The sequence below is a fragment of the Entelurus aequoreus genome, linkage group LG25 (genome assembly GCF_033978785.1).
Source record: "Entelurus aequoreus isolate RoL-2023_Sb linkage group LG25, RoL_Eaeq_v1.1, whole genome shotgun sequence".
Taxonomy (NCBI): Eukaryota; Metazoa; Chordata; class Actinopteri; order Syngnathiformes; family Syngnathidae; genus Entelurus; species Entelurus aequoreus.
Window position 1 is genome coordinate 10,147,998 of NC_084755.1, and position 22,825 is coordinate 10,170,822.

General features: G+C 39.9%; 2 protein-coding genes and 1 long non-coding RNA gene across 3 annotated transcripts; all 3 read left to right on the forward strand.

The window, feature by feature from the left end:
- Nucleotides 1–7: 7 nt before the first annotated feature.
- Nucleotides 8–6,861, forward strand: LOC133642736 (zona pellucida sperm-binding protein 3-like). Its single transcript, XM_062037092.1, has 10 exons — nt 8–425; nt 496–611; nt 672–775; nt 3,561–3,735; nt 4,964–5,081; nt 5,156–5,236; nt 5,297–5,453; nt 5,518–5,673; nt 6,491–6,601; nt 6,657–6,861. Exons 1-10 carry the CDS (start codon nt 60–62, stop codon nt 6,839–6,841), a joined length of 1,569 nt encoding a protein of 522 aa, XP_061893076.1. The 5' UTR covers nt 8–59; the 3' UTR covers nt 6,842–6,861.
- A 2,233-nt stretch (nt 6,862–9,094) lies between these two features.
- LOC133642181 (uncharacterized) lies at nt 9,095–9,838 on the forward strand. The gene is made up of 4 exons (XR_009824476.1): nt 9,095–9,122; nt 9,275–9,341; nt 9,477–9,608; nt 9,677–9,838. It is a non-coding gene; the product is annotated as an uncharacterized LOC133642181 (long non-coding RNA).
- A 5,000-nt stretch (nt 9,839–14,838) lies between these two features.
- Nucleotides 14,839–22,069, forward strand: LOC133642179 (zona pellucida sperm-binding protein 3-like). The gene is made up of 10 exons (XM_062036247.1): nt 14,839–15,259; nt 15,342–15,457; nt 15,520–15,623; nt 17,492–17,666; nt 18,736–18,853; nt 18,928–19,008; nt 19,069–19,225; nt 19,290–19,445; nt 21,699–21,809; nt 21,865–22,069. The coding sequence occupies exons 1-10, from the start codon at nt 14,894–14,896 to the stop codon at nt 22,047–22,049; spliced, it is 1,569 nt and encodes a 522-aa protein (XP_061892231.1). The 5' UTR covers nt 14,839–14,893; the 3' UTR covers nt 22,050–22,069.
- The last annotated feature ends 756 nt before the right edge of the window (nt 22,070–22,825 follow it).

Below are 22,825 nucleotides of genomic sequence, written 5' to 3' on the forward strand. Positions count from 1 at the left end.
AAAAAGGTGGCCAGCAGACTGAAGGTCAAGCTGTCTGTGGTGTGCTGAGACCGTCAGGTATGGCGTCTTTACCTGTCCACCTGACTCTGCTCCTTTTGCTGCTCTCGTCTTCGTCTCTGTCTCTTCGTTTGGACCATTTCTCCAAGCAGAGTCCTGCGGGGCGTCACCAGGCGGCCTCCAAACAAGACCACAAACAGCTTCCCGTGGACCAGCGGCGGCCTCTCAACACGGTCAGTGTGACCTGCCACCCGGACTCCCTGGAGATCCTGATCCGAGCTGACCTGTTCGGCGTGGGGGCGCCCGTCGATAGCTTTGAGCTGCGTCTCGGAGTGGATCACGATCAAGACTTCTGTAGGGCCACACCATCCGCTGTGGACCAGTACAGGATTCTTGTCAGGTTGCTGGACTGTGGCACCAAATACTGGGTAACAAAGAATTACTTTTTTGAAGTTTGCAACTTGATCCAAACTGGTGCTGACTTGATCTTGTCCTCAGATGAACGAGGAGTCTCTGGTCTACACCAACCTGCTCATCTACACTCCTGCTCCTTCACCTGATGGTCTGATCCGAATGGACGAGGCTGTCATTCCAATCGAGTGTCACTACAAAAGGTGTGTTTTTGTCTTTTTTTACATGATGATGTGGTTCTAATGTGTTCTGGTTCTCCACAGGCGCTACAGTCTATCCAGTTCTTCCCTTTCTCCCACATGGGTCCCCTTCAGGTCCACGCAAGCTGCAGTAGAATCTCTGGACTTTAACCTCAGAATTATGTCAAGTAGGTTCATCATTGCACTATTTACACCCTGTGATGGTATATTTCCCATTACATATTTAAGTTCACTATGTAAAGTGGGCCTTAGGACTAAATTATTATAAAGTCCCTTAATGTAGTGTTTGTGTTTCATAGCTACTGACTTTCCACTGCCTGTCTGTTTGCAGGCCCCACTTATACTTTAATAACCTCTAAAGGCCTTAGTGGACAGCACCTTTTTTAGCTCTTATTTCCAAAATTGTGTACACTACTGAATTGGGGTCTTATGGCCACTCATGTGGACACTTATACTGCCATCTGGTGGTGTCCGAAGAGTGTAACATACAATGGAATTTGGGGAATAAAGTGTAAAAATAAAAATTTGCATGTCTGTACACATTTGTGTACTTATGGACTATGATTCTTAGTTTTTATTCTAATTAGGGTCCAATAAGCCCAAATGGCAAAGGTAAATAAAAAAAAAAGCATGTAATCAGCTTGGGCCTTAAGAGGTTAAAGCAGGGGTGTAAAACTCATTTTAGATCGGGGACACAGAAAAAAATCTACTCCCAAGTGGGCTGGACTGGTAAAATCACGGCATAAATTATTTAAAAAAAGGAAACTACAGACTGTTTAAAAAAAATTAAAAAATTTAAATAAAACAAGCACATTCTGAAAGTGGACAAATCATGATGTTTTTTTTACACTTGCATGTTGTGGCTAGTAGTTATTTATACTTTCTGAATAAATCATGTAATGTTCATAAGTCAATTTATTAATTTTCAATCTATCAAGATAAAAAAAATAATCACATTAGTGTTATTTCTGTAGTTGGCTCATTTTCCTTGACTAGTGCACTGACATGTGGTTTATTTTTTGTACATATGTAGCATCTACAAATAATTGCTATTGTGACATCTAGTGGACACATTTAAAACAGCAATTTCTTTCATTCAAAAATTTCAGCCCATTTTTATACTTAGCAAACTCATCCTCTTAGGCCCGCGGGCCGTACGTTTGACACCCCTGATTTAAAGTTTCCATTCTTCATGCAACTATGAGATGTAAACAATGTGCCTTTTAGACTGTAATGTCAAAACTGGGCAGTTCATAAGACGGACTACAAGTCCCATAATGCACCGCGGTTCATAGTTAATTCCAACCCTTTATGCTGAGTGCCAAGCAGGGAGGTAATGGCTCCCATTTTTATAGTCTTTGGTATGACTCTGCCGGGGTTTGAACTCACAACCTACCGGCACTCTAACCACAAGGCCACTGAGCAGGTATTGTTGCCAACTCTTCAGTAAGGAAAAAAATGGGATTGATTGAGACTTTTATTAGTAGATTGCACTGTACAGTACAATTGACCACTTAACTTGTTTAAGTCGGGGTCCACGTTAATCAATTCATGGTAAACATGGATGACTGTCCTTAGAGTTGAAAGATATAGATGGAAAATTTTAACTGTTTCTTGGCTTGTTTTAAAGCAGGGGTGTCCAAAGTGGGCCATTTGCGACCCGCAGCTAATTGTTTACCGGCCTGCCACACATTCTGGAAATACTATTGTAAAAATAAAAAAAGAACATTAAAAAAAGTGGAATGATGTGAAATCTAACGAGAAAAAGTTGCAATGTTGACACAAAAGCTGCCATGCAGGCTGTTTTTGTTTTGTTTTGTCTTTATATTTCTTTTTTTGCCACTGCTCAAATGACAAAAAAATCCATGTTATAATGAATTATTTTCAGGGCTCCAATTACTTCAAATATTTCACTTTAAAATGTTTTGTGGTAAATATTGCATATATTGTGTAGTAGCCATATACAAACATCAAAGTTCTTTGACAAAAGCGCATAAAACAAAATAATAGTTCCAGCATAAAATCGACAGATATATCTGAAGTTGATCTCGTAACTTAAGTGTTGAAAGTAAAAGAAAAACATAATGTATCACTTTGAGTGGGGCACCTTTTATATTTATAAATATATTTAGTGATTTTTTTAAAAATTTTTTTCACTGATTACTCAAAAATATGAAAGAAATAAAATCAATGGTGTCCTGCATTGGTCTTTTAGGGCTCTAATTACTAATACTGCATATTTCAGTTTTATTATTAAAAAACTAAGTTGTTTTTGACAAAAGCCATAAAAAAATTTTTTAATTTGTATTACTTTATATCAACTTGAGGTTGATATAGCAATTTACTGTAAGCATTAAATTTAAAAAAAAAAAAATTATAATCCGACTTATTTTTAACATTTTAATGACTAAGACCTTTATAGTCCCCGGGACCCCTAAAGGTAAAATTAATAAAAAAAATCCATTTATTTGGTTATGGTTTGAAAATGAAAAATATCAAAATGGCCCCCGCATGCTTTAATTTTACCGTGTGCGGCCCTCAGTGGAAAAAGTTTGGACACCCCTGTTAAAGTAAATTCAATTAGAATATAAATTCAATTTTCTCAAAAGACTGGAGGGTGTGACACTGATCTACTGACTGGCTCATTAACATGAACCATGGGAATGGAGTTTTAGCGTCGCTTGGCAGTGAAGAAATATTTATATAATCTTGCTCTTGAAACTAAGGCGAAAACGGCGGCAGCTTTGCATCTCTGCAGACCTGTGGGTGTTTTGGAATGGGGGCGGGGCTAACGGCAGCACCCGCCACTGCATTTTGAGGACCGTAAGAGCCTCCAATAAAACCGGGGGAAAAAAGTTGCCAGATTTGTCGCTGTTTACAAAAGTTGTAAACGCCGCTCAAAGCCCTTTTTTGGCAAACTGCTGTCATTAAATGTTTACGTTCATGTTGCAGATGACTGGCAGTCTGAGAGGAGCTCAAACGTCTACTTCCTGGGAGAGTCCATGTTCATGGAGGCCTCTGTGCGAGTGGGGCACCACATGGGGCTCCGTGTGTTCCTGAGCAGCTGCGTGGCCACGCTGCAGCCCGACATCCACTCCGTGCCCCGCTATGTTTTCATCGAACACGGGTGAGCGTCTCTGAACCGGCAGCCCTTATGGTCACTTTATTAGGTACACCCGAGCCCATCTACAATAGTGTCAGAATGAGAAAATTGTACTTGGAATGAATAGCTTTGCTAACTGAATCCAGAGTTGCCAACTTTTAACTTGGGAGTGGCTGTGCCAGCAACCTTAGGGTTCCTGGTTCAATCCCCACCTTCCAAGCTAGTCACGTTGTGTCCTTGAGCAAGACACAAAGTTAAAGTACCACTGATAGTCACACACTAGATGTGGTGAAATTATTCTCTGCATTTGACCCATCCCTTTGTTCCACCCCCTGTGAGGGGAGCAGTGAGCAGCAGCGGTGGCCACGCTCGGGAATCATTTTGGTGATTTAGATAGGTCTTGTAATTGCACAAGTACAACAAAACTCTGTTTTCAGCACAAACCCATTCAAGATTAGACAAACAGTGTACAGGGTTACAGAACAGGAACGCTGATGGGTTGCCATAAGGTGCCCTGTAAAAGATGGGGAAAAGGTAAAAAAATACAATCTAGACTGGGGGTCTGGAGTGGGGAAAAAACCTCCATGCAATGCACACATAAACACGTTACATTTAATCACAACAAACTCAACAGAGGGGCGGGGAGTTGGGGCCCTGGAAGGCGACCGCTGCTATGAAGCGCTGCCATCCAAACATCACCCTGAGGGGAAACAAGAGGTGGTGAAGGCGTGGGGAGGGGGGTTGTGTGCGTGTGTGCCCAATTGTCTTGGGTGTGATGTAATGTTTTTTATAGACTTTGGCCGATCTGCAAAAGTTCGACTCCAGGTGTCGTTGAGGAGGGAGGGAGGTCAAAAGCGTCCATCATTGTGGTGTACTCTGGTGTTTTTCAGAACAGCCTGGTCCTGTTTTCACAGCGTCCAGGCCATTCGAGGGAGTCAAATTGTAGATTAGGATGTTTGTTTTCCGCGAGCAGACAAAACAATGACTTGTCTGTTCTATTCGTCCATTTAATCCCCAATTCCAACTCTTTATGCTGAGTGCCAAGCAGGGAGGTAATGGCTCCCATTTTTATAGTCTTTGGTATGCCTCAGCCGGGGTTTAAACTCACGACCTCAGCCTTGCTCCTGATGGGTGGTGGTTAGGGCCTTGCATGGCAGCTCCTGCCATCAGTGTGTGAATGTGGAAATAGTTTTCAAAGCGCTATAAAAGTATAACTCATTTAAAAGGAATGCTGACTCCTACTTCTGAATAGGTGCCTGCTGGATTCCAAGCTTCCGGGTTCCAAGTCCCATTTCGTAGTCCGCACACAAGACGACAAGCTCCAGTTGGTCATTGACGCTTTCAAGTTCCACAATGAGGACCGAGGAGAGGTTAGTGTCTCCTGCTCTCCAAAGCGAACTTGTGTTGCGGTTCGTGGTATAAGATGACCGCTTCCTGCCCGCAGCTTTACATCACATGCCACCTGAACGCGGTGCCAGTCACTGATGCGGAGGTGCCAAACAAAGCCTGCACTTTCGTCAATGGGAGGAAAGTATTCGCTTAGGTTTGCATGGATAAAAAGGTGTGTGAACAGATTTTGATTTCCAGGTGGAGGTCAGCTGACGGCAACGACTACTTATGTGGGTATTGTCAAAGCGACGTCGGACAAACTCTCAACAAGCCCGCCAAGTTCGGTCCTCGGGGTTTCAGCAAGATGGACGCGTCTCAACCGCAGTGGAGGAGCAGCAGACTTCCTGCTAACGGTATAGTCGCGGCTCCCGAAATGTAAATGGTGCGCCTTTTTTCTGTAACTCTAATCCATTCCAGTTTGGGAAGACGAGGCGCGAGTGGGTCCAATGTTGGTGCTGCCGGGCAAGCAGAAGAGTTGGATGGTTCCTGAGGAAGAGCAGTCTCCAATCCTCCAGAAGTTCGGCAGACCTCAGTATGGCAGCCAGTGGAAGAGCGGCCTCAGCTACAGACAGGGTAATTTATTTCAACCCAAAGTAAATCAGTTTTACTACTAGTGTGCTGTGAGATTATCTAATTTCCCCTATTTGGGTTAAAACATTTTTTGCAAACTAGTAATAATGTCTGTTTAGAGCTCAGCAGAGTAACCGTGTAATACTCTTACATATCAGTAGGTGACAGCCGGTAGCTAATTGCTTTATAGATGTCGGGAACACATTTTGTGAGACGACTGTCGTGATCACAATAAGCAGGTAAAAAGGTATCTAATGCTCAAACCACAAACAAAAGGTGAGTGCCCCTAAAAAAGGCATTGAAGCTTAGGGAAGGCTACGCAGAACTAAAACCGAACTGGCAACAAAGTAAAACAGAATGCTGGACGACAGCAAAGACTTACTGTGGAGCAAAGACGGCGTCCACAATGTACATCCGAACATGACTTGTCCCTACAAAGGATTGAAACAACTTAAATAGTCTTGATTGCTAAAACAAAGCAGGGAATAGCCTTTAAGGAAGACATGAAACTGCTACAAGAAAAGCACCAATAGGAGCACAAGACAAGAACTAAAACACTACATGCAGGAAAACTACAAAAACTCTAAGTCACGGGTAGTGACTGACTTTTAGACAAGAGCTATATTGATGCATGCTTGGTTAGGTTTTAAATTAATATCCAACAATTGCATTTGCAAGTACTTTTTACTGCCAACTGAGTTAAAATTTTTTAATGATTTCTGCTGGTGTCTGGATTTTTTCAATGCAAAAAACATGCCTTGGCTCAAAGGTTGAAAAACATTGAATTGAGCTCTTTGCTAAAGTGTGCTTCCATGTTTAGACCTGGAGAAGGGACTACTTCCCGGTCTGGTCACATCAAACCAGGATGAAGAGCTGACCTCTGACAATGAAGATGACATCCCTCTTGAGGAATTCTCCAACTACCTAGAAGGTAAAGCAGTATTTTCTTCACTTCATGACGAGTGATAACCTGATTCTAATCATAGATGATGAGGAAGATGAAAGTGGACCTCCTGAACACATTGTGATCCTTCCAGAGGGTGGACAGGAAGACAACTCCACACTGGATGTAGACCTGTGGCCTGTCGCTCAGTCGGAGACAGATGTGACCCTCTTGTCCAATTCAACTGACTCCCAAATGGACCAGTCTGTAAATGACCCAAAGAGATAATAAAAACTAATCAAATCCAACCTGATGTGCTTTTAAATGCAACCTGATGACTAATGGATAAAGCATTTTAACCAACAAATTCATTCAAGTTATCCACGGTCTTAAATCCAATAATTTGAATTTAAGGCCTGAAAATGTCTAAAATTCTCAAAAGGTCTTAAATTGATTTATTTAAAACATGCATAAACTTCAGTCTCTTTTTGATGAGGCTAAAACATAATACAAAATGGAAAGTAGGCTACCTGTGCTGACCTTGAGCACCACCAGCGTTACAGCTAAGCATAGCAGCGGACAAAACTAAACAAGAGCCCACAGCAAAGCCAAATGACTTGCATAAGATGGATAAGTAAAAGTTCAACGATTTGCCTCCTGAATGATCAATTTAATGCATGCTTGAAGCCGGTGGGTGGAAACAAATAGTGTTTAGTACCCAAATGTGCAGCCATCAAGGAGGGAAGCGTTTGTAAACATTGTGGTGAATGATAATGTAAAAGTCAAAAATCCAGGGTACGTCGTGTCAAAAGATGCTGAAATGTAGATGGTCCCAAAAAAAGTCTTACATTTGACATGTTGAAACCTGCAGAGACCCTGATTATTCATTTAAGTTGACTTTTTTTATGAATTGTGATTTAAAGTTGAGTTGATACAGTTAATAGAGCAAAAAAAGATGGGAAGTCTTGAATTCGGCTACAAAATGAGCTTCATGTGTACTAGTTTCCACAATTATTTACGGATGTCACAAACTTAGTTAAAATTTCACTGGAATTTCCTACTTTTATGAATGCAACTTGTGTGCTTTAAAAATGTAGGCGTGGCTAACATCTATGGAAGTAGAATTGTCTCACATCAACTTGTATATACCAATATATTAATACATATGCATATATTAAATATACAAATAAAAATGTGTAATACAAATATGTATAAAATGTGTATTTGTAAATATAATTTTCAGATTTGAAAATATATCCAAATAAAATGTATAAAAATAAATGTGATGTACAAATCAAGAATTTGTATAAATGTGTATTTGTAAATATATTTTTGAGATTTGAATATAAACATGCTTGATTTTGTATTTATTTGTATTGAATTTGCATATGTGGATCGCTTTTGTGTCTGAGACATTCCTCCCACAAACCAGATGCACAAATAAATGTGACCTACACACTCACCTGAACAACCAGCAGAGGGCACTGCAGCCTGATAAGAGATCAGTATCTACATCGGGACAAGGTCATTAAACGGCATTAATACAATAACATAAGCAGCTAGCATGGTCTTTCAGATTAACTGGATGAATTGGCATTAGCTAATACAATGCTAACGTTAGCTAGCTCAGGCCCGTTGTGTGTTCTCTCTGTAAAGACGTGGATGGTTTTTGTGCAGAGAACTCCGGGCATTTTGCATATAATGCTCTGTGACCCAGATCGCTCTGGCTGCAGTGCCCTCTGCTGGTTGTGTGTAGGTCACATTTATTTGTGCGTCTGGTTTGTGGGAGGAATGTCTCATCGACACAAAAGCAAAAAAGCGATCCACATATGCAAATTCGATACAAATACAAAATCAAACATATTTATATTCAAATCTCAAAAATATTTTTACAAATACACGTTTATTTATACAAATTCTTGATTCAGTTGTATGTCACATTTTTATATTTATAAATATTTGTATATATTTTCAAATCTCAAAAATATATTTACAAAATATGCGTTTATTTATACAAATTTATTTGTATATCACATTTGTACTTGTATTAATATCACATTGATATATATAAGTTGATGTGAGACAATTCTACTTCCATAAACATCTCTTGTCCCATTAGAACGAGAGCACCGGATCTGCAACGAGTGACAGCCCCAATCAAGTCTTGGAGAATGATTAAGAGTACAAAAGCCCTTAAGTTGATATCTCTGTTAAAAACATTTAAAGTGATTTAGGTAGCCCTTTTTGTCTTTTTTATTTATTTAATTTTTTCTTCATATTTTTTCATATTTATTCACATTTAATACTCTATCTGTATTTGCGTTTTGTTTTTTTTATTGATGTTGAAAGTGCCTTGACTTTTGTGTGAATTACAAATGTATGTTTATTGTTCAATAAAATAAAATAAATTAAATTAAAAAAACAAGCGACAACCCGGAAATTGAACCAGAGCCGTGGGAAATTTACAGCCGTCTTCCAAACTTGGCATTTTGTGCGCATGCGTTTTTACGCGGAAGTACGGGAAAATGCAGTGCGCCAGTACCCGGATGTTGTCAACAGTCCCCAAATGGTGAGTAGTTTCTTTAATGGCGCCGAACCCTAAATACAAGCCAATCATGGCCATCTTGATAACATAGAGTAAGATGAACGAACGAAAAGTCGAATGGTTACAGTATTTGAACGTAAAGTTTTATATTGAACTGTTTCTGCTTGCAATTTTAGGCGTTTTGTTTGAAACGAGCCAGAAATCAATGGTTGCTTTTCCACTAACGTCCACCAGATGTCGACAGTGAGTCGTTAAACTCCGTTACCCAAAACAAACATTTCCACCTTCTCTACACACAAGATGCTAAAGCTAAACAATAATGCGAGCAAACTAGTCCACAGGTATGTTTATACACATATGGCTCTTCATCCACTTTAGGAACAAGTAAACATGGAGGAGAATGACTGAACCAATCAGATCAAGTCTTGCTTAAATACTCCCACCTGTCCTCCCACGTGACCAGATTGCTCAGACCCATTTTACTATTTGACTCCACACTGAAGCATATTTGTAAGGAATCAACACAATGCTGACCATCTTTTTGTCTTTGGTGCTGCTGTTGTCCCATTCCTCTGCAGTCAGAAACTTCAAGGACGGACCGGTCGTCGACGAAGATGGCTGAGAGTATAAATCCGCCGGCGTCGACGAGGACGAGGCGACGAATGAGGAAAGGCAACCCGTGCAGGTGACGTGCACGGAGAGGTCGATGGTCATAGAGGTGACGGCCGACGTGTTTGGATCGAGACTAGGGATGATACTCAACCGGTTTTCCCGGTTGTTCGATAAGAAAAGAACCGAGTCCTCGGACTCGAATCCCTTTTTAAGAACCGGTACCCGTTATAGAGACCACTATAGTAAAGAAAAAGAGTTGGTTCTTTATTCGAATCCCTCGGAAAGAATCACATCCCGACCAGAATGCCCCTTGAGACATTACAAGAATTTACGCCACGTAGCTCAGTCATTAGGCGCAGATAGGGAAAGCAGGAAAAACAATGGAATAATAAAGTTCAAAACAAAAAGGTATAATCCAATGAATGACTTAACTGAGAGATTTGAGCAGGGTACAAACACATGAACACTTTTACGACCAACCGGAAACATAGCAACCAGGCTAGCAACGCACCTCCTTTACGGCAGCTGTCACAACGTTCTTAAAGCAACCGCAGCACATACATATATATATACACACACAACATATATGACATCTCCCTTTTTTAACTTTTGTTTTTCTTTCCTTGTAAACCAAACAAAACCACACTGTATATGTGTTGTGTCTAATTATAAATAATGCAGACGAGGCGTGTTGGCTGAGTTCTTGACGTTTACTTTCACGGGTGACGACATGCAACAACACTTTTCGGGGCTACCGCGCATGCTCGTCACTCCCGTTGCATGCTGGGTAGTGTAGTTGTTGAATTCCCTAGCTCATAACATCACATCTTTCCCCCTATAAAGAAAGATTTTAACTCAAGTGTATTTCTTTTTTTAGCTTTAACTTTTCATTTTTTAGCATTGTAACCACATTTGCAAACAACTTTTCTCTTCATAGAATTTTCTTTCAATAAAGAACTAAAGTGCAAAAATGTCAAAGCATCATAACAAACAGTTATGTCAAATAGCAGCAGAAGTGCACTTTTTGGAGAGCTGTATTATTTTCAGTTTTATGCCCAAGGGACTGATTTTATTTAACACTATATTATTATTTATACACCTATAGTGATCACAGAGACAGGTTGTTTTTGTGTTACTGTATATATTTGTTTCTCTGAAAAATCCCACTTAATATACTTTGGGTAACAACAGTCAATATTTTTTTTTTTTATTTTATTTTTTTAGGGGGGTAACAGTCAATATTTATTTATTTATTAGATTTTATTTTTTTCTTATATAATAAAAGTGAGCTTTTGTTAAACAAATATTATGTGTTTTTTTCCATATACAACAATCTATCTGGACTCGATAAGAGAATCGATAAGGAATCGGTTTGATAAGAGGATTCGATAATAGGCTCGAACTCGATAATTTCTTATCAAACATCATCCCTAATCGAGACGTCTCGTGTCTCCCGGAGAGCTTTTTCTGGGCGGTGCAGAGCATTCGGGTTCTGGAGCGTGTCAGGCTCTCCCTGCCGCCGACGCCAATTACATCATCAAAGGGGGTATATTGTAGCGTCCCGGAAGAGTTAGTGCTGCAAGGGGTTCTGGGTATTTGTTCTGTTGTGTTACGGAGTGGATGTTCTCCCGAAATGCGTTTGTCATTCTTGTTTGGTGTGGGTTCACAGTGTGGCGCATATTTGTAACAGTGTTAAAGTTGTTTATACGGTCACCCTCAGTGTGACCTGTATGGCTGTTGACCAAGTATGCCTTGCATTCACTTGTGTGTGTGTGAGAAGCTGTAAATATTATGTGATTATTTACAGCTGTGATACCACTATTATGTTAGATCCACTATGGACTGGACTTTCACAACATTATGAAAGTACCACAGTTTCAGAATCACTTTAAATAGTGTAACAAACATCTATATTCTTCATAGTAGTAGTATTTTGTGTAACCTTCACGATGTATAAAATGTGTTTTTATTTTTCATCTGTAGTTATCCGACGACTCCGTTATTTATTCCAACCATCTGACCTTTTCACCTCAACGCCGTCATGTCATCACAAGGCTGACCCAAGCTGTTATTCCCGTTTCCTGTCACTATAGAAGGTAACATTCTCTATTTTTTACTAAAATTGTTCCACTTAAGTCTTTTATCCATCTGTGCATTATGGCCATGCAGAATAAGGCCATGCAGAATAAGGCATTAAGTACTTAATTAGTCATTAAGTACTTATTAACAGCCAATATGTTAGGGTTAAGGAAGACTCTTAGTTAATGGCTTACTGGTTGTATAATAAGGCCATGCAGAATAAGGCATTAATAAGTATTTAAGACTAATTAACAGCCAATATGTTACTAATTTCCATGTTAATAAGCAACTACCAGGACTACTCAGGACCTTCGTATTGTGAGGCACATGCACTAACCCCTGCGCCACCGTGCTGCCTCAGTATTGTAATAAAAGCCATAATTTTACTCAACGCAAGTCAAAACTTTACAAGAAAAACTGAACATTTGTGCAATGTTACGATAAAAGTTGGAATTTTACTCAATAACAGTCGCAATTTTACAAGAAAAGCTTAAAATTTTGACAATTTTATGAAAAGAGTCGTCACTTTACTCGACAAAAATTGCAGTTTAATAAGAAAACTTTAAGATTTTGGCAATATTATAATCATCGGAATTTTGCTTGGCGAAATTATGACAAGTCACAATTTTACTCAAAAAATTTCACTATTTTACAAGAACAACAAAAAAAAATTGGCAATATTGTGATAAAAGTCAGAATTTTATATGACAAATGTCACCATTTAAAAAGTAATCATTTTGCATCAGGACCTTTGTATTGTGCGGCACATGCACTAACCCCTGTTCCACCGTGCTAATTTCAAAATCATTAATTTGCCCATGTTATCTAAGTTTATTTAATTTTTTTGGAACATGTGGTAACTCACCTGGTCTTTTCCTGGGGTCGTTTCAATATTCCACCCAGTTCATTCATAGAACATATCTATAGTGTTTCTAAAGCCATTATCGTTAGTCATTTCCCCAATACTTAAACTAGTTTTTTATTTTCCTTTTATTTCTCTAATTATCATCGCTCTGCACTTTTAACGAATGTTTTTGCTAAAAGTTCTGCTTTTTCTTTATTTCCTCCCACACACTGTCCCATCTTTCATCACATATTTATGTTCACTTGTGACTCCTGACATGTTCTTGATCATTCCCCACACCTGGCCTAATGGAGTTGTTCTATTGATTGATTGACTAAATGTTCTCCGATACTTTTTTTTTGTTGTTGGTCTTTTTACAACGTACTTTACTTTTAGCTTGTTGCCTCTTTTACTGGATCATATCATAAATTATGCGTTCTTCTTAATGCTTTATTCTGTTCTTTAATTGCATCTGTGCACACTTGTGTCCACCACCTTCTTTTCCCTATTCTACTCCTTGGTATACTTTGTTTGGCTGCTTCCATTATGCACTTTGGAATATCTGTATTAAGTTGCTCGATATCTTGATTTATATCAACCTCCTTTAATGTAATTTCCCCAAATTGTTCCCAGTCAGACTTTTTTCTTAGTGCTTTCTGTCCTTTGCTTTATGTTCATGTGAATGAAAATTGGGTAGTGATCACTTCCTTTATTTACTTCCCACTCCACCTTTCCTGCTAACCCTTGTGACACTAGTGTTAAATCTATTGCTGTTTCTTTCCCTGTAACTACATCTAACCTTCTTCCCGACCCATCATTCACACACAACAATTCTTTTTCCTCCAAAAATGCCTCCAATATTTTCCCATTAAGTCATCCCTTTCACCACACACTGCATTAAAGTCACCACACCAAATGATATTGCCACTCCAGTGCTCGACTGTTGTTTCTAGTTGATTTATTGGTAATTTCTTGCATGGTTTATAGAAATTTAGCACTTTATACCTTCTTTTTTTTTCATTATTCCCTATTTCTGCTCCTACTATTTCTAATTCTTGTTGCTTTTAATATTTTATAATGCATGTCTTCTTGGCAAAATGACATTTAAAAATGTATTAAATATAAAACAAAGTAAAATCCAAAACATAGACTTTAAATTACAATTATTAATTGATTTAAGTTTGAGTTTATTTGGAACATGCATGCATACAACATGATACATCACAATTTCCAGTTTCTCTTTTCAACATGTTCGAAAAGGAGTAGGAAGAAGCAGAGCTTAATCCTACCCCTTTTCCTTTACATAGCAGTTGCTAACACTTTTGTTCACTTCCTGTTCTCAATTTATTCACAATGCACTCCATAAGTAATACAAATTAAAAATAGATAAATAAATAATAATTAGTGAAGTAAGTTCTATTTCATATGGTGAGATGAATAAGATTATCTAGAACAGGGTTTTTTTTTTTACCTTGGGACTTACCGCGGTCTGGATTTTGGACGCTGGCGGGCCGGATCCGGCCCACGGGCCCCTGATCTAGAAGATGGATGGCTGGATGCAATAAATTCAGAATGTTTATCATGGTTCTTCTTCTTTGTACTTTGTAAACACTTTAAGTTTGAAGAGTTTCTTGAAGATGATCATATTAGTACATTGTTTGATTTCTTTGCTTAAAAAAAATAAATTGTTTTTTAATTATTTTCCAAAATTGACAAAAGTCAAAACATAACAAACAGAGGAAAAACAAAGCAAAAAAAACTAACAAAACAAAACAACCCCACACTCCCTCACACATTCACACATCCATTGAGAGATGCTTACTTGAACAAGAGAAAATCCAAAATTAAAAGAAATTAAAATAATAATTACTAAAAAAATGTTTTAAAAATTGATAATATTAATACAAATATATATTTTTTTAATCCTATATGTTAGCTCGTTAAAAGCATTGTTACCTGTTCAACCAGACACATTTTCAATCTGATCTAATAGCCGATAGCTGAGTTAAATATATAAAATTGCTAGCTAGTGATTGAAATATATTTTATTTGTCAAACAGTCCAAGAAGAAGAAGAAGAAGAAAATGTGTGTTTGAAGTGTCCAAGTGAAGGAAGTGTGTGTGTGATTAGTGTGTAATTGGCCTCAGGTGAGCAGGGTGTGGCCTCAGGTGAGCAGGGTGTGGCCTGATTGTCTGCAGCATAAAAAGGTGGCCAGCAGACTGAAGGTCAAGCTGTCTGTGGTGTGCTGAGACCGTCAGGTATGGCGTCTTTACCTGTCCACCTGACTCTGCTCCTTTTGCTGCTCTCGTCTTCGTCTCTGTCTCTTCGTTTGGACCATTTCTCCAAGCAGAGTCCTGCGGGGCGTCACCGGGCGGCCTCCAAACACGACCACGAACAGCTTCCCGTGGACCAGCGGCGGCCTCTCAACACGGTCAGTGTGACCTGCCACCCGGACTCCCTGGAGATCCTGATCCGAGCTGACCTGTTTGGCGTGGGGGCGCCCGTCGATAGCTTTGAGCTGCGTCTCGGGGTGGATCACGATCAAGACATCTGTAGGGCCACACCATCCGCTGTGGACCAGTACAGGATTCTTGTCAGGTTGCTGGACTGTGGCACCAAATACTGGGTAACAAAGAATTACTTTTTTTTTTTTTTTTTTAAAGTTTGCAACATGATCCAAACTGGTGCTGACTTGATCTTGTCCACAGATGAACGAGGAGTCTCTGGTCTACACCAACCTGCTCATCTACACTCCTGCTCCTTCACCTGATGGTCTGATCCGAATGGACGAGGCTGTCATTCCAATCGAGTGTCACTACAAAAGGTGTGTTTTTGTCTTTTTTTTTACATGATGATGCGGTTCTAATGTGTTCTGGTTCTCCACAGGCGCTACAGTCTATCCAGTTCTTCCCTTTCTCCCACATGGGTCCCCTTCAGGTCCACGCAAGCTGCAGTAGAATCTCTGGACTTTAACCTCAGAATTATGTCAAGTAGGTTCATCATTGCACTATTTACACCCTGTGATGGTATATTTCCCATTAAATATTTAAGTTCACTATGTAAAGTGGGCCTTAGGACTAAATTATTTTAAAGTCCCTTAATGTAGTGTTTGTGTTTCATAGCTACTGACTTTCCACTGCCTGTTTGCATGACACGCCTAATACTTTAATAACCTCTAAAGGCCTTAGTGGACAGCCCCTTTTTTAGCTCTTATTTCCAAAATTGTGTACACTACTGAGTTGGGGTCTTATGGCCACTTGTGTGGACACTTATACTGCCATCTGGTGGTGTCAGAAGAGTATAACATACAATGGAATTTGGGGAAAAAAAGTGTAAAAATAAAAATTTGCATGTCGGTACACATTTGTGTACTTATGGACTAAGTACATATCAAAAGATGATTCTTAGTTTTTATTCTAATTAGGGTCCAATAAGCCCAAATGGCAAAGGGAAATAAAAATAAAAAAGCATGTAATCAGCTTGGGCCTTAAGAGGTTAAAGCAGGGGTTTAAAACTAATTTTAGATCGGGGACACATGGAGAAAAATCTACTCCCAAGTGGGCTGGACTGGTAAAATCACGGCATAAATTATAAAAAAAAAAAAGGAAACTTCAGACTGTTTAAAAAATTGTTTTTTAAAATTTACATAAAACAAGCACATTCTGAAAGTGGACAAATCATAATGTTGGGGTTTTTTTTACACTTGCATGTTGTGGCTAGTAGTTATTTATACTTTCTGAATAAATCATGTAATGTTCATAAGTCAATTTATTTTTCAATCTATCAAGATAAAAAAAATGATCAAATTAGTGTTATTTCTGTAAATGGCTCATTTTCCTTGACTAGTGCACTAACATGTGGTTTATTTTTTGTACATATGTAGCATCTACAAAGAATTGCTATTGTGACATCTAGTGGACACATTTAGAATAGCAGTTTCTTTCATTCAAAAATTTCAGCCCATTTTTATACTTAGCAAACTCATCCTCTTAGGCCCGCGGGCCATACGTTTGACATCCCTGATTTAAAGTTTCCATATTTCATGCAACTATGAGACGTAAACAATCTGTGCCTTTTGGACTGTAATGTCAAAACTGGGCAGTTCATAACACGGACTACAAGTCCCATAATGCACCGCGGTTCATAGTTAATTGCCAAGCAGGGAGGTAATGGCTCCCATTTTTATAGTCTTTGGTATGACTCTGCCGGGGTTTGAACTCACAACCTACCGGCACTCTAACCACAAAGCCACTGAGCAGGTATTGTTGCCAACTCTTCAGTAAGGAAAAATGGGATTGATTGAGACTTTTACTGTACAGTACATATTCTGTACAATTGACCACTTATCAACTTGTTTAAGTCGGGGTCCACGTAAACCTGGATGACTGTCCTTGAAGTTGCAAGATATCTCACTTGCACAATTGTTTGCAATGGATGTTTTGGGAGAAAAGTTTAACTGATTCTTGGCTTTTTTTCTTTAAAGTAAATTCAATTAAAACAAAAAGCAAACTTGTTCAAAAGACTGGAGGGTGTGACACTGATTTACTGACTGGCTCATTAACATGAACCATGGGAATGGAATTTTAGCGTCGCTTGGCGGTGAAGAAATATTTATATAATCTTGCTCTTGAAACTAAGGCGACAACGGCGGCAGCTTTGCATCTCGGCAGACTGACCGCCTGTGGGTGTTTTGGAATGGGGGCGGGGCTAACGGCAGCACCCGCCACTGCTCGTTGAGGACCGTAAGAGCCTCCAATAAAACCGTGGAAAAAAAGTTGCCAGATTTGTTGCTGTTTACAAAAGTTGGAAACGCCGCTCAAAGCCCTTGAGTCATTAAATGTTTACGTTCACGTTGCAGATGACTGGCAGTCTGAGAGGAGCTCAAACGTCTACTTCCTGGGAGAGTCCATGTTCATGGAGGCCTCTGTGCGAGTGGGGCACCACATGGGGCTCCGTGTGTTCCTGAGCAGCTGCGTGGCCACGCTGCAGCCCGACATCCACTCCGTGCCCCGCTATGTTTTCATCGAACACGGGTGAGCGTCTCTGAACCGGCAGCCCTTATGGTCACTTTATTAGGTACACCCGAGCCCATCTACAATAGTGTCAGGATGAAAAAATTCTACTTGGAATGAATAGCTTTGCTAACTGAATCCAGAGTTGCCGGAGGCAATGCCAACTTAACTTGGGAGTGGCCGTGCCAGCAACCTTAGGGTTCCTGGTTCGATCCCCACCTTCTACCAACCTAGTCACGTTGTGTCCTTGAGCAAGACACTTAAAGTTAAAGTACCACTGATAGTCACACCTAGGTGTGGTGAAATTATTTTCTGCATTTGACCCATCCCCCTGTGAGGGGAGCAGTGAGCAGCAGCGGTGGCCACGCTCAGGAATCATTTTGGTGATTTAGATAGGTCTTTATGGTCACTGCACAAGTACAACAAAACTCTGTTTTCAGCACAAACCCGTTCAAGATTAGACAGTGTACAGGGTTACAGAACAGGAACGCTGATGGGTCGCCATAAGGTGCCCTGTAAAAGATGGGGGAAAAGGTAAAAAAATACAATCTAGACTGGATGCCTAGTCTAGAGTGGGGAAAAAACCTCCATGCAATGCACACATAAACACGTTACATTTAATCACAACAAACTCAACAGAGGGGTGGGGAGTTGGGGCCCTGGAAGGCGACCGCTGCTATGAAGCGCTGCCATCCAAACATCACCCCGAGGGGAAACAAGCGGTGGGGGAGGGGGATTGTGTGCGTGTGCCCAATAGTCTTGGGCCATTCGAGGGAGTCAAATTGTAGATTAGGATGTTTGTTTTCCGCGAGCAGACAAAACAATGACTTGTCTGTTCTATTCGTCCATTTAATCCCCAATTCCAACCCTTGCTAAGTGCCAAGCAGGGAGGTAATGGCTCCCATTTTTATAGTCTTTGGTATGCCTGGGCCGGGGTTTCAACTCACGACCTCACCCTTGCTCCTGATGGGTGGTGGTTAGGGCCTTGCATGACAGCTCCCGCCATCAGTGTGTGAATGTGGAAATAGTGTCAAAGCGCTATAAAAGTATAACTCATTTAAATGGAATGCTGACTCCTACTTCTGAATAGGTGCCTGCTGGATTCCAAGCTTCCGGGCTCCAAGTCCCATTTCGTAGTCCGCACACAAGACGACAAGCTCCAGTTGGTCATTGACGCTTTCAAGTTCCACAATGAGGACCGAGGAGAGGTTAGTGTCTCTCGCTCTCCAAAGCGAACTTGTGTTGCGGTTCGTGGTATAAGATGACCGCTTCCTGCCCGCAGCTTTACATCACATGCCACCTGAACGCGGTGCCAGTCACTGATGCGGAGGTGCCAAACAAAGCCTGCACTTTCGTCAACGGGAGGAAAGTATTTGCTTAAATTTGCATGGATGAAAAGGTGTGTGAACAGATTTTCTCTTCCAGGTGGAGGTCAGCTGACGGCAACGACTACTTATGTGGGTATTGTCAAAGCGACGTCGGACAAACTCTCAACAAGCCCGCCAAGTTCGGTCCTCGGGGTTTCAGCAAGATGGACGCGTCTCAACCGCAGTGGAGGAGCAGCAGACTTCCTGCTAACGGTATAGTCGCGGCTCCCGCAATGTAACTGGTGCGCCTTTTTTCCGTAACTCTAATCCATTCCAGTTTGGGAAGACGAGGCGCGAGTGGGTCCAATGTTGGTGCTGCCGGCCAAGCAGAAGAGTTGGATGGTTCCTGAGGAAGAGCAGTCTCCAATCCTCCAGAAGTTCGGCAGACCTCAGTATGGCAGCCAGTGGAAGAGCGGCCTCAGCTACAGACAGGGTAATTTATTTCAACCCAAAGTAAATCAGTGTTTTACTACTAGTGTGCCATGGGAGACTACGTAATTTCACCTATTAGGGTTAAAAAATTTTTTTGCAAACTAGTAATTATAGTCTGCAATTGTCAGAGCTGTCTAGAGCTCAGCAGAGTAACCGTGTAATACTCTTACATATCAGTAGGTGGCAGCTAATTGCTTTATAGGTGTCAGGAACACAACGTGTGAGACGATAGTTTGTTGTGATCACAATATTTAGACGGTGAGAGGCAGGTAAAAGGTATCTAATGCTAAACCACAAATAGGTGAGTGCCCCTAAGAAAAGGCATTTAAGCTTGGAGAAGGCTACGCAGAACAAAACTAAAACCGAACTGGCAAAAAAGTAAACCAACAGAATGCTGGACGACCGCAAAGACTTACTGTGGAGCAAAGACGGCGTCCACAATGTTCATCCGAACATGACTTGTCCCCACAAAGGATTGAACTTAGTCTTGATTGCTAAAACAAAGCAGGGAATAGCCTTTAAGGAACACATGAAACTGCTGCAGGAAAAGCACTAATAGGAGCGTAAGACAAGAACTAAAACACTACATGCAGGAAAACTGCAAAAAACTAAGTCACGGGTAGTGACAGTAGACTTACTTTGAGACAAGAGCTATATTGATGCGTGCTTGGTTAGGTTTTAAATTAATATCCAACAATTGCGACTAGGGATGATGTTTGATAAGAAATTATCAAGTTCGAGCCTATTATCGAATCCTCTTATCGAACCGATTCTCTTATCGAGTCCAGATAGGTTGTTGTATATGGAAAAAAACACACAATATTTGGTTTAACAAAATCTCACTTTTATTTAAGAAAAAAAATAAAATCAAATAAATAAATATTGACTGTTGCCCCCCTAAAAAAATAAAATAAAAAAAATAAATATTGACTGTTACCCAAAGTATATTAAGTGGGATTTTTCAGAAAAACAAAAATACAGTATCACAAAAACAACCTGTCTCTGTGATCACTATAGGTGTATAAATAATACTATAGTGTTAAATAAAATCAGTCCCTTGGGCACAAAACTGAAAATAATACAGCTCTCCAAAAAGTGCACTTCTGCTGCTATTTGACATAACTGTTTGTTATGATGCTTTGACATTTTTGCACTTTAGTTCTTTATTGAAAGAAAATTCTATGAAGAGAAGTTGTTTGCAAATGTGGTTACAATGCTAAAAAAAGAAATACACTTTATTGAGTTAAAATCTTTCTCTATAGGGGGAAAGATGTGATGTTATGAGCTAGGGAATTCAACAACTACACTACCCAGCATGCAACGGGAGTGACGAGCATGCGCGGTAGCCCCGAAAAGTGTTGTTGCATGTCGTCACCCGTGAAAGTAAACGTCAAGAACTCAGCCAACACGCCTCGTCTGCATTATTTATAATTAGACAGATAACACATATACAGTGTGATTTTGTTTACAAGGAAAGAAAAACAAAAGTTAAAAAAGGGAGATGTCATATATGTTGTGTGTGTATATATGTATATGTATATGTATATATATATATTTATATATATATATATATATATATATATATATATATATATATATATATATATATATATATATATATATATATAGATAGATAGATAGATAGATAGATAGATAGATAGATAGATGTATGTGCTGCGGTTGCTTTAAGAACGTTGCGACAGCTGCCGTAAAGGAGGTGCGTTGCTAGCCTGGTTGCTATGTTTCCGGTTGGTCGTAAAAGTGTTCATGTGTTTGTACCCTGCTCAAATCTCTCAGTTAAGTCATTCATTGGATTATACCTTTTTGTTTTGAACTTTATTATTCCATTGTTTTTCCTGCTTTCCCTATCTGCGCCTAATGACTGAGCTACGTGGCGTAAATTCTTGTAATGTCTCAAGGGGCATTCTGGTCGGGATGTGATTCTTTCCGAGGGATTCGAATAAAGAACCAACTCTTTTTTTCTTTACTATAGTGGTCTCGATAACGGGTACCGGTTCTTAAAAAGGGATTCGAGTCCGAGGACTCGGTTCTTTTCGTATCGAACAACCGGGAAAACCGGTTTCGAGTATCATCCCTAATTGCGACTACTTTTTACTGTCAACTGAGTTTAATTTTTTTAATGATTTCTGCTGGTGTGTCTGGATGTCTTCAATGCAAAATGTGCCTTGGCTCAAAAAAAGGCTGAAAAACACTGAAGTTGGTTATCTTTGCTAAAGTGTGCTTCCATGTTTAGACCTGGAGAAGGGACTACTTCCCAGTCTGGTCACATCAAACCAGGATGAAGAGCTGACTTCTGACAATGAAGATGACATCCCTCTTGAGGAATTCTCCAACTACCTAGAAGGTAAAACAGTATTATCTTCACTTCATGACGAGTGATAACCTGATTCTAATCATAGATGATGAGGAAGATGAAAGTGGACCTCCTGAACACACCGTGATCCTTCCAGAGGGTGGACAGGAAGACAACTCCACACTGGATGTAGACCTGTGGCCTGTCGCTCAGTCGGAGACAGATGTGACCCTCTTGTCCAATTCAACTGACTCCCAAATGGACCAGTCTGTAAATGACCCGAAGAGATAATAAAAACTAATCAAATCCAATCTGATGTGCTTTTAAATGCAACTCGATGACTAATGGATAAAGCATTTTAACCAACAAATTCATTATTCAGGGTATCCACGGTCTTAAATCCAATTTGAATTTAAGGCCTTAAAATGTCTGATTCTCAATCTTAAATTGATTTATTTAAAACATGCATAAACTTCAGTCTCTATTTGAATTTTTTTTGATGAGGCTAAAACATAATACAAAATGGAAAGTAGGCTACCTGTGCTGACCTTGAGCACCACCAGTGTTACAGCTAAGCATAGCAGCGGACAAAACTAAACAAGAGCCCACAGCAAAGCCAAATGACTTGCATAAGATGGGTAAGTAAAAGTTCAACTGTTTGCCTCCTGAATGATCAATTTGATGCATGCTTAAAGCCGGTGGGTGGAAACGAATAAAGTGTTTAGTATTCAAATGTGCAGCCATCGAGGAGGGAAGCGTTTGTAAACGTTGTGGTGAATGATAATGTAAAAGTCAAAAATCCAGGGTACGTCGTGTCAAAAGATGCTGATCCTTGAATTCCTTCTAAGTCTCTGATAGCTCAGTCACAGCTCTTTTTATTACCAAATGTTTTGTCGCACGTTTGCACCAAGAAAAATTCCTAGTTTGTGAACCCATTCTCAAACAATGGCAAAACTATTCTGATTCTGATTCTGAAACGCCACGAAGATAAATGTAGATGGTCCCAAAAAAAAAGTCTTACATTTGACATGTTGAAACCTGCAGAGACCCTGATTATTCATAAGTTT